Source organism: Ranitomeya imitator, chromosome 2, assembly GCF_032444005.1.
Source record: "Ranitomeya imitator isolate aRanImi1 chromosome 2, aRanImi1.pri, whole genome shotgun sequence".
In the NCBI taxonomy this organism is placed as follows: Eukaryota; Metazoa; Chordata; class Amphibia; order Anura; family Dendrobatidae; genus Ranitomeya; species Ranitomeya imitator.
The window spans coordinates 53264830-53277257 of NC_091283.1; the positions used below are offsets into that span (position 1 = coordinate 53264830).

Here is a 12428-nt window from a genome sequence, read left to right on the forward strand (position 1 = left end):
AAAAACCTCACCTTCCACATGTTCTCAGACTGTGGACTGAGAGCAAAAATAGGCATAACCCCTCTTGCAGTCTCCTGCTAATTTAAAAACACCTGGGTTAAATGGGAGGAGTGTGGGTCCAAGTAAAACAAAAACAAGAGGGGACAACAATGGAAATGCTAGAACTGCAGAAAAAAGATGACCATTCTCTTTTTTCAGCTTATAGTATGATCTGTTCTTTTTTTCAGTTGTGCACTCCTCCCATTTGGCACATGTGATTTTAAAAAGCTGGAGACTGAAAAGAGAGTCCTGCCTATTTTTGCTCTCATTTGAGAGCTTGAGGAAGATGAGTTGTAATGCTTTTTTCATTTGGTGTTGGTGATGCGTGGCAGCCATTGTTGCTGTGGTTTTGTGCTTGTGGAGCGGTGCATTGCCGCTGCAGCAGTGGATACCGCATGACGCCGCTCCTTTAAGGTAATAAAAGTTAGGACCCAGTGAGAGGTTCACCGTGATGTGGTAGCAGGCTTCATAGAGTCTGATCAGAATGTTAAACTAAGAACTTCATGGCCAGTTACCGTATATATATTTTTGCCTAGCGGCATTAGATCGATGTATGATTTTTGGAGGTGTGGTCCATTCTCTTTTTTCAGCATATTGCGTAATAAATATGATATATCAGAGAATAAATGAGAAGATGAGAAATCAGAAAAATAAGCTAGTGATGTATAGCGTCAACAGCGATATCGGTCAAGACAAAAAAAACTTTTTAATGCAAATTTCTAGCTTCATGGGCATAAGTATTTAAATTGCTCTCATGTGCCCCCTGACCAAGCCTCGTGACCAGCTAATTAGTGCATTAACTCTTAAAGGACACAGTACTTTACACCTCTTCACCACCAGTGGTATCCTGCTGGGCATTATCATGCCAGGGCTTGTTTCAGAATAAAACATACTTTTACTAGCCTTCGAGGCCCGAGCCGGATGAGTAACTGCAGCGCCCCAGGGTCCTGGTCGTTGCAGTAATATCATTCTCTTCTAGGGGAGGATGATGTAACGTCTGAAGGCAATAAAGGAGATCACTTTACCAGGTATCACAACCCACACAACACAGTTCATACTCCAGTCCACCAGGGGGAGCTATGCTCTTATTTAGTAGGGCACTCTTCATAATTAGGTAAAACTGGTGGTCTGGATAGGAAGTTAGGCAGAAGCTGACTGGATTTCACCCAGGCAGCACCAGTCTGGCGGAAGCTGGCTGGGCTTCACCCAATGAGCAGCTATCTGAGCTCTGCTCAGGTAATGGGTCCCTGACAGGGGTGGGATCCTGTCAGAGGCCTAGACAGAAGGCCACGGAGCTGCGACTGCCTACCAAATGCGGCAGCATCCTAAGAAAGAGACATTGAAGGAGAATTGTGTTGCAGAGAGTGAGAAAAGAAGTCATAGCAAAAGGAGAGGAAACCAGAAGGAGTTCTGCCCTGTAAAAGGCTGCCCTATTTCTGAGGCGCAGAATCTGGTAGCCGGAACACCGAGGGAGTCATCGTCTCCAAGCCTGGCTCCAGAGACCGGCAGGACAGCTAATTCCATATTAGTTGCCCGACCTTAACCCAGGTGGCACGGTGGCAACGATGGGAGGCCAGGGTGTGCTAGAGCCCCTGTAAAAAGTCTCAAGCCACCAGTCATACCGGCTGTTCTTTTCCATCTGGGGGACAGAGAGAAAAACATAACATCTAGAACACCAACATCAGTTGTGAGGACCTCACCGAGAAGCTCAGCAGGGAGGGACTACAACACTCAGGAGCTAGATGAAGGCTACTGATTTCCACCTGGATAAGGGGATTCTGGATTTGCGTTCAGACCGACGGACTCTGCCTGCCTTGTGATCTGGTGCTCTGGACTGTGGATGCTGAAGCCTTCAGTAAAAAGGTAAAGAGACTGCATCCTTGTGTCCTCGTTATTCACTGTGCCTCACACCATCCACCATCTATACACTGGGAAGCCCTGGGGACATACTTCACCTGTGGGAAGGCATACTATCTAGCTGCCGTAACATCACCCCAGCAGACCCCTAAGCAGCGTCGGTCACCCTGACCGAATACCACAGGTGGCATCACGAACATTATCCCTTTAAAGACCTTTCCCCCATTTACAATGGACGTCCTGAGGGCCTCGGACCGGGTCAGCCACCGTGACATCCCGCTTGCAAGAAACGAAAGACCCGGTACCAAGTACCCCACTGCCCTACGGGGGCGATCCATAACTAGCAGTGATGAGCGAGTGTACTCGTTGCTCAGGTTTTCCCGACCACACTCTGTGACCTTCGAGTATTTATTACTGCTTGGAGATTTCATTTTCATTGCGGCAGCTGAATGATTTACAGCTATTAGCCAGGCTGAGTACATGTGGGGGTTGCCTGGTTGCTAGGGAATCCCCACATGTACTCAGCCTGTCTAATAGCTGTAAGTCATTCAGCTGCTGCGATGAAAACTAAATCTCCGAGCAGTCATAAATACTCGGAGGTCACCCGATCGTGCTCAGGAAAACCCGAGCAACGAGTATACTCGCTCATCACTAGTAACTAGTTGTACAAGAACGTCCCCGGCAGCGTAAACTGACTGAAAACCAATTGCCTATACACACAACCAAGCAGAGGCTTGTCAGTAACTGTCAGCGAGTGCAAAGAAGCCGCCAGCTATCAAAAGTATGCTTCACTCTGAAATGCCATAGAGTTTGAAAGTAAAATATACATGGCTGTGATCATACAGCCAAGTCCTGATACATGCTGCCCACCTTTTGGGCGGCATGTAGCACCTGACAGATTCCTTTTAACTAATACAGTGTATGCGGCGCCCCGCCAGGGCTTTGGGGTACTCGGATACGGGCCCTTCTTCTGTACTCAGTGGGAATGTCACAGTGGCTGACCCGGTCCCTGGCCCTAGGGGAACGTCCGCTGTTAATTGTGGGGGAAATGTCTTTAAAGGGATAATGTTCGTGACACCACCTGTGGTATTCGGTCAGGGTGACTGACGCTGCTTAGGGGTCTGCTGTGGTGATGTTATGGCAGCTAGATGGTATACCTTCCCACAGGTGAAGTATGTCCCCAGAGCTTCCCAGAGTGTAAATGGTGGATGGTTGAGGATGTAAGGTGCTGTGAATAATGAGGACACAAGGTTGCAGTCTCTTTACCTTTACTGAAGGCTTCAGCATCCACAGTCCAGGGTAGGGACCACAGGGCAGGCCGGTCTGAAGGCAAATCCAGAGTCCCCTTATCCAGGTGGAATTCAATAGCTTTCCTCTAGCGCCTGGGCATTGTAGTACCTCCCTGCTGAGCAACTCGGTAAGGTCCTCACAACTATTATAGATGTTAAGTCTCTTCTCTCTCTGTCCCCCTTACGGATAGGATAAACCCGTATGACTGGTGGTCTGAGGCTTTTTATAGGGACCCTAGAGATGCCCCGGCCCCCACAAGTTGCCACCCTGCCTCCTGGGTATATAGTCAGGCAGCCAACGTGGAATCAACCGTCCTGCCAGTCTCTGAAGTAACGGCATAGAGATCCTTACTCCCTCGGTGTTCTGGCTACCGTTAGTGCGCTTCAGAAGGAGGCAGCCTGCTTCTAGCTGGTCTCCCTCTGATGTTCCTCTCCTGTTGCTATGACTTCGTTGCTCACTCACTGCAACACAATTCCTTTTGTGTCCTTTCTTAGGATGCTGCCGCATGGGATGCAGGCGCAGCTCCGTGTACCTTCATCTTCCGCAGGCCGCAGTCTGGAGCTGGCTGGAACCTACTCCAACCAGCCTCTGCCAAACTCGGTCGGGACTCACTGACTATCTCCTACTCCCTCCAGTCAGCTTCTGTCTAACTTCCTAACCAACCCACCAGTTTTACCTAAGTGTGAGGAGTGCCCTAATAGATAGAAGCATGGCTCCCCCTGGCGGACTGGAGTGTGAAGTGTGTTTTTGAGGTTGTGATACCTGGACGGAAGATCTCCTTCATTGCCCTCAAACTTAACATCACTCCCCCTGGTGGAAGAATAACATTACTGCAACGACCAGGACTCTGGGGCGCTGCATGTATGCTACAATTGTCGACAAATTTGCAATCTCACATCTGTCATAACCCCCACACGCATTTCAGTGTTAACATAACTGTAGAGATGTGAAGTTATCTAGCAATATTGTACTTGGCTCGCGGTACACAGCAGTGGTGAACACAACGTACAATATTACACAACAAAGCATCGCATGTATATGACTTAAATATGATCATAAAAAAAAGTGCTGCCTTCATTCTTATTTATCCAGCACTTTCTTTCTGGCTTTGCTCACCTCCAGGAGGGACTCCACAACATCATCAAGGTTCATTAGGTGAAGAGTGCCGATGATGGGAAGAGGAGTTGGACCAGGAGGCAACTTTGACTTTTCTAACAGTAGCTTTGTGTAGTTAAACAACATGCTGATTATGAGAATCACCAAGAGGACGGTAACCAGTGAGTAGAAATCCATCCTGTAGACAGAAATTCATATATGGAATGTTTAATATGCTTACCGCTTTAATATGCTTACCGCTTATTCGGTTAGCACCGAATCATCATTTTTCGGCCTTACTAACTATGTTACTATATACAATTATTAGGTTCTGTAGAAGGACGTAGATCTGGGTATTTATTATGATGGAATATAGGCTGAACTGGATGGACAAATGTCTTTTTTCGGCCTTACTAACTATGTTACTATGTTACTAAATTCAAAAAGTCAGCCATATTAAATACTTGAATCACTTTCATTGACCATTAACTGTCTAGTTTCTGAATCTTAATTTAGGGACAAGACAAGGTCCAAAAAAGTAGAAACTAAGTTTTATTACTGATATGTTGAGACAAGACAGTACAGGAAAGGAAACAAGATAATTAGTCTCCTGGGAAAGTAGAGAGACAAAAAGTTGTCATATACCTAATGTTAAATGTGCTCACGGAACCAGTCAGGAGGTCAACAAACAGATAAATGTCGGGCTAGGGTAGCTCAGAGCTCATCCATTCTTCTTGGCCTCAAATGGAGTGCCTGAAGAACGGGGTAATTCCTGGGGAGTGTATCATTCATTTTCATTAACCCCTTCAAGACACAGCCCTTTTTCGTTTTTGGCGTCTTCGTTTTTCGCTCCCCTCATTCCCAGAGCCATAACTTTTTTATTTTTCCATCAATATGGCCATGTGAGGGCTTATTTTTTGCGGCATGAGTTGTACTTTTGAACGACAACATTGATTTTAGCATGTCGTGTACTAGAAAATGGGAAAAAAATTCCAAGTGTGGTAAAATTGCAAAAAAAAGGGCAATCCACACTTGTTTTGTGTTTGGATTTTTGTTAGGTTCACTAAATGCTAAAACTGACTTTCTAATGTGATTCTCCAGGTCATTATGAGTTCATAGACACCAAATATGTCTAGGTTATTTTTTATCTAAGTGGTGAAACAAAATTCAAAACATTGCTAAAAAAAGAAATGGTACCATTTTTCGATACCTGTAGCCTCTCCATTTTTCGGGATCTTGGGTCAGGTGAGGGCTTATTGTTTGCGTGCCGAGCTGACATTTTTAATGATACTACTTTTGTGCAGATACGCTCTTTTGATCGCCCGTTATTGCATTTCAATGCAATGTCGCGGTGACCAAAAAAACATAATTCTGGCGTTTCTAATTTTTTTCTCGCTACGCTATTTATCGATTAAGTTAATGCTTTTTTTGTTGATAGAGCGGACGATTCTGAATGCGTAGATACCAAATATGTTTATGTTTGACATTTTTTATTGCTTTATTTTGGATGGGGCGAAAGGGGAGTGATTAAAACTTTTATATTTTTTTATTTTTTTCATATTTTTTAGGGTGACAGCAAGCCAGCATCAGTAACCATAGAGGTCTCAAGGAGACCTCGGGTTACTATGCCAACGCATCGCTGACCCCCGATCATGTGACGGAGGTCGGTGATTTGCACATTTCCGGCCGCGCAGCCGGAAGCGGTAGTTAAATGCCATTGTCAGCGCTTGACAGTGGCATTTAACTGGTTAATAGCTGCAGGTGGATTGCGATTCCACCTGCCGCTATTGCGCGTATATGTCAGCTGTACAAAACAGCTGACATGTGACTTTGATCGGGGCTCTCCACCAGAGCCCATATCAAAGGAGGAGACACGACATGCGCCGTACTACTATGTGGCATGTCGTGAAGGGGTTAAGGTTGAAGGAGCCAGAACTGTAAGGTTCAGGGTACATACTTGACTTCTAGTGTCTGGTGGTGAACTCCAAACACGAACTTCTCCCAGACGTCCGTGTTACTGTTCAGAGTTCTGATGCAGCCAATCAACAGGCTTTTAAGCTGTGAACACTTCCGGAGTAATCCCAGCCATGGCAAGTATTGGCATGGCCATAATTGGCCTACGCCACCAGTGTCCCAGCCTGTATAACCACCAGATCACGGGTGGTGTTGCTGATCAAGTGAGGGACAGTGTAAAATACATAAATAATTTTAAAACAACAATGTGGGTTCCCTCTTATTTTTAATAACTAGCAAAAGGAAAGCAGATAGCTGTGAGCTAGTCTTATTATGCTGCAAAGTGGGCAATATCCATGGACCTTCTCAGCATATTAATATCAGCCCGCAGCTGTCTGCTTTACCTTTGCTGGTTTTTAAAAAAATGACTTGGGGTCCCATCAATTTTAATAACCAGCTAAAGCAAAGCAGACAGCTGCGAGATGATACGAATAGGCTGGGAAAGTCCATAGATATTGTCCCCTTTACAGCCTAATAAGACCAGTCCTAAACTGCCCCAGAAATGGCGCATCCATTAGATGCACCAATTCTGGCACTTAGCCTCAGCTCTTGCCAATTGCCCTGGTGCATTGGCAATCAGGATTAAAGGATTGTGGTGGTATGGTGTGGCGCTGACATCAAACCCACGGGTTAGTAATGGAGAGACACCCCCATTACTAATTCAGTACTGCAAATGTGGCGCCCCAAGGTCCTGGTCATCGCAGTGGTATTGCTTTCCTCTCGGGGAGAATGATATTATATTTGGAGGCAATGAAGTAACTGCATCCACGTAACACAATGCATGCAACATGTTCACACTTCAGACCAGAAGGAGTATCTCTAAGCCTGTTTTAGGTGAACTCCCCTATAAGAACATCCTGATCTGGAGGGAAACAGTTCAATTCCTGTCAGAGACAGAGGGGAAGGAAGGAGCGGAGCCCTGTGGCCAAAAGTGCTGCAGCTCCTAGGAAACAGACGGATAGAAAGCCGAACAGATTGCAGCGAGCGTGAAGGAAGTCATAACAAAGGAGAGGATACCAGAAGGGGACCAGCCCTGCACAGGCTGCCTCCTTCTGAGGCGCAGAATCCCAGTAGCCAGAACACCGAGGGAGTAAGGACCTTTATGGTTTGCTCCAGAGACCGGCAGGACAGGTAATTGCAAGTTACCTGTCCGCTCTACACCCAGGAGGCACGGTGGCAACCTTTGGAGGCCGGAACATGCTAAAGTCCCTATAAAAAGCCTCAAGCCAACAGTTATACCGGTTTGTCCTATCCTTTCTGGGGGACAGAGAGAAAGACATTACATTTGTGAGGACCTTATGTGAAGCCTTAGGCAGTAAGGAATTACAACACTGCAGCGCAAGGGAAGGCTACTGATTTCCACCTGGAGAAGGGGACTCTGGACTTGCCTCCAAACTGGCCAGACTCGGTCTGCCCTGTGGTGCGGTGCCCTGGACTGTGGATGCTGAAGTCTTCAGTAAAGGTAAAGAGACTGCAACCTTGTGTCTTCGTTCTTCTCTGCACCTCTCACCATCCACCATCTACACACCGGGAAGCCCGGGGGATACACTTCACCTGTGGGAATACAACAGGTGGTGTCACGAACATTGCCGTTAAAGACCTTTCCCTTTTACACAGACGTCCCAGGGCCACGGACTGGGTCAGCCACCGTGACATCCCCCTGTGAACCGCAGGACCCGGTACCGAGTACCCCACGGCCCCATGGGGGCGATCCAACTTTGGCGTCACGAACAGGATCTACTAAACACCGTAAATTGGGTCATGTGCACATAAAAGACTGTGCCTAACCGATTTGTGCTAAAAGACTGTGCATTGCGCATTGCCTCCAAATATTGCCGCCAAAATCCGCCATTGCCGCGCCACGTGGAGTGCAAGGGGGAGGAGACGTACCTTCGTGGGCGGAGCTAGCCAAAAAGAGCGCGAAGCAGAAAGAACAGGTGCCGCGCTGCTGCCTGGAATGCCGAAAGTGAAGATGTTGTGCAACGGAGCCGAAAGAAGAGACGCTGCAAAGAGTCGAGTGAAGGTTGGCGAGGGGAAAGAACCATGTCTAACCCGGGAGGGGAATTGGCGGCGGTTGCAGCCACAGACCTAATAGCACCCCAAGGCCTCGCCGCAGACGTGCCCGCAGGCCCACGATAGACACAGCCGTACTCTCCATGCCGTACATACCTGGAACAGCCTGGCTCCCGCAATATTCTGGAGAATCGCATACATTAGTTGACTTTAAAGAATGACTCTGCAGCCTGCTTGATGTTTATCCCCTGACAGAGCATCAGAAAGTTCACATTGTAATGGGACAACTGTTTGGAGCGGCCCTGAGGGAGGTGAAATCCTGGCCAGTTGCGGATAAAGGGACTGTGCAGCGGATCTTTGCTAAGCTTAAAACCACCTTTGACACCCGCACCGCTACAGAAATCAAATTGAAGTTTTATGGGTGCAAGCAGAGGCCGCAGGATAGCCTACAGGAATATGCCCTTTATCTCTGGAAGCACTGTGGGCAATCAGGCAGGTTAATCCTAACAGCGTACAAGATGAAGACAAACTCTTAAAAGAGCGGTTCATTGAGGGACTCCTGTGTAATAACCAAAGGGCCCAACTGCACCTCCTATCCATGCAGAATCCGGACCTAGACTTTGTGCAATTCAAAGACAAGGCCATCCAGGTGCTACAGGAATGGCAGCCCAGCCGTGCAGTACCCCCTAGGCGTCAAGCCCTCACATACCATCAGGAAGTGGCGCCAGATCCTCAAGTCCCTGCTGAGGCCGATGCCAAGATCCTTGAAGATGATTCTCCGGCAGCACTACGCCTCCAGATGTCGGAGCAGACCAAGAACTTTGCTGCGCTAGCCCGGACCGTGCAGTCCCTACAGGAGGCCCCCAAGGAGAAGATCAAGCTGGCTTCCCGACCAGAGGATATTCCCTGGCGACGACAGAAGAGGATCCCGCCGACCAGAGGAAGAGATGACGATCGCTATCATCCGGACGGACGACCCATCTGCCGCCGCTGCAATCATGCAGGCCACATTGCAAAGTACTGTCATTTAAACGAGCGACCCCTGGGACAGCGGGCCAATCCCCAGAAGTAGGAAGACCAAGCCCACAAAACTGGAGAGCCAAGTACGTTGAAGGATGAGCTGTTCTCCCCATTGTGATCAATGGTATCCCCATGAACGCTTTGTTGGAAACCGGTTCTCAGGTGACAACTATGCCTTACATCCTTTATAAATGTTATTGGGCTGACACAGGCATTACTCGTGGCCCTGATGAGGATTTCACCATAGTAGCCAGTAACGGTCAGCCCTTACCACAAGTGGGATACAAAGAAGTCACCATTAAAGTAGGGCGGGTAGAGTTGAAATCCCAAGGGATAGTGGTTGTTGATATTGATCGCCGTGAATGTAACCCTATGATGACCATTGGTACTAATGTCATAGAAAATTGTCTTGCAGAGGTTATTGTCTTATTACAACAGGTGGCCGAAACTGCTGGTTCCAGTGAGCAACGTGTTTTGCAGAAAGAAATCAGAGATCTGGTACAGAGACAGCAGGTAGAACTATCTGGTGGAGAAATTGGCCGTGCCACAGTGAGTGATTCAATCCCCATCGCAATACCTCCCATGAGTGAAATGTTAATATGGTGTCGGGCAGCAATAGGCCTCAGAGGTAAACACTACCAAGCCCTGGTAGAACCTGTGTATTCAGATAGTAGGCCCACAATCCTGACAGCCAGAGAGGTGGTTGAAGTCTGCAAGGGGAGGGTACCAGTACGTGTCCTTAACTGTGGAGAGAAAGAGGTCCACCTAACCAAATATGCCACACTTGCCAAACTGTTTACTGTTGATAATAATGTGATACAGGCAACAGAGCCCTTGGTCCTGTCCAAACAGGTGGAGGACAATGGCTCTGCAGGACAAATGGAGGATTGGTGTCAGAAACTACACGTGGACACTGATTCTACACTGTCACATCAAAAACAAGGGGCTTACAGGGTGGTCCATGAGTATGAGAGAGTATTCAGCAAATACCCACTGGATTTTGGGCAGGTAAAAGGGATTCAACATCATATCCCCACGGGAGATCATCTGCCCATTAAAGAGAGATACCGTCCTGTACCTCAAGCTCATTATCAGTGTGCCAAAGACATGTTACGAGAGATGAAGGAGGCTGGGGTAATCAGAGATAGTTGTAGCCCCTGGGCAGCTTCCTTAGTCCTCGTTAGGAAAAAGGATGGCACCATGAGAATGTGTGTAGATTATAGGCAGATAAACCGCATTACACACAAAGATGCATACCCACTACCCAGAATCAAAGAGTCATTAGCTCCTTTTAAATCTGCTAACTACTTCTCTACCTTGGATCTCACCAGTGGGTATTGGCAGGTTCCCGTAGCAGAGGCGGACAAGGAAAAGGCGGCCTTCACCACACCGATGGGTCTCTATGAATTCAACTACATGCCATTCGGACTGTGCAACACCCCAGGAACGTTTCAGAGGATGATAGAGTGCTGTCTTGGACACAAGAATTTTGAAACTGTCTTGCTGTATCTGGCCGATGTCATCATCTTCTCCAAGACTTATGATGACCATCTGGAGCACCTGGCCGAGGTGCTCAAAGCTCTGTCTAGCTTTGGTCTGAAGTTAAAGCCATCCAAATGCCATCTGTTAAAGCCCAAAGTGCAGTACCTCGGCCATTTGGTGAGCACCGAAGGAGTGGCCCCAGACCCTGACAAGGTCACTGTGATCAGAGACTGGCCGAAGCCCAGCAACCTCTACGAAGTCCGGCAGTTCCTCGGGTTGGTAGGCTACTACAGAAGATTTATCAAAGACTTCACCAAGAAAGCCGCACCACTACAAGACCTGTTAGTGGGCCAATCCAAGAAAACCAAGGGTAGGAATACCCCATTTGACTGGGACGACGGACTGGAGAGATCCTTCACAGGTTTGAAGTTAGCTCTGACCAGAGATGAGGTACTGGCTTTCCCTGAATATGACCAACCGTTTGTGCTGTACACGGACGCCAGCAACATGGGATTAGGAGCCGTGTTGTCCCAGGTCCAGAAAGGCAAAGAAAGGGTAATCCCCTACGCCAGCAGGAAACTTCGTCCCACTGAAAGGAACCCTGGAAACTACAGTCCTTTTAAGTTCCTTGCCATCGTATGGGCAGTGACGGAGAGATTCAAGCACTACCTTGCCTCGGCAAGATTCACTGTCTTCACGGATAGCAATCCACTGACACACTTGGACACAGCAAAACTTGGTGCCCTGGAGCAACGGTGGATGGCCCGGTTGTCCAATTATGATTTCACCATCAAGTACCGCGCAGGACACAAAAATGCGAATGCCAATGCATTGTCCAGAATGCTGAACTTGCCAGAGATGGGAGAAGATTCGGAAGCACTCGAAGAAATAGAATTACCAGCTTTCCATCACCCCAGAGCGACTCATTATTCCCATCATGTGAGGAACAGGTGCAAGGACAAACAGGAAACCACGCTGAACCCCCTGCCCCACCATGGATCGGCAGAGAACCAGGACAGTGACCCGGCGGTCCGTCTGGTGAAAGAACTCCTGGCGCAGACAGGTTAACACCCTGGTCCAGATGATCCACAAGAGACGCAACAACTGTGGAAGAAGAAAGGCAAACTATTTATCTACGATGGTAAGTTGTGCTTAAGAAACATCGACCCACGCACTCATGAGTTAGTTTGGCAGATAGTGGTCCCAAGACAAGATGCGCCAATGGTTCTGGAAGCGTACCACGATGGAGCAGGACACTTCGGATGGAAGAAGTTGGAGAGTCTACTTTGTGGAAGGTTCTACTGGGTTGGCATGAGAAAAGCCATCGAAAAGTGGTGCCGAGAGTGTGGCCCATGTTGCCTACGCAGGAAGGACCGTGACAGTCAGAGGGCTCCCCTACAGCCCATAGTCACCAAAGAGCCACTTGAACTGGTGGCCTTGGGCCACATGAAGCTAATGCCCAGCCAATCAGGCTATGTCTACACTCTGACCATTGTGGATCACTAATCAATATTCCTAGTAGTTGTACCTGTCAAGGATCTGACAGCAAGAACAGCAGCCAAGGCCTTCCAACGGTATTTCTGTAGACCACATGGATACCCAGAGAACGTCCTTACTGA

General features: G+C 48.0%; 1 protein-coding gene across 4 annotated transcripts in view; it reads right to left on the reverse strand.

The window, feature by feature from the left end:
* LOC138661806 (cytochrome P450 2F2-like) overlaps window positions 1-12428 on the reverse strand; it is a 154243-nt gene that overhangs the window by 84112 nt on the left and 57703 nt on the right. For 3 of the 4 annotated variants that reach the window (XM_069746734.1, XM_069746736.1, XM_069746733.1), the window contains exon 2: window positions 4303-4480. In XM_069746734.1, coding sequence (XP_069602835.1) covers window positions 4303-4479 — 177 coding nt within the window. In that variant the 5' untranslated portion in view covers window position 4480. Of the gene's footprint in view, window positions 1-4302; window positions 4481-7682; window positions 7844-12428 lie in introns of those variants that run through there. The other variant, XM_069746735.1, reaches the window with a different exon arrangement.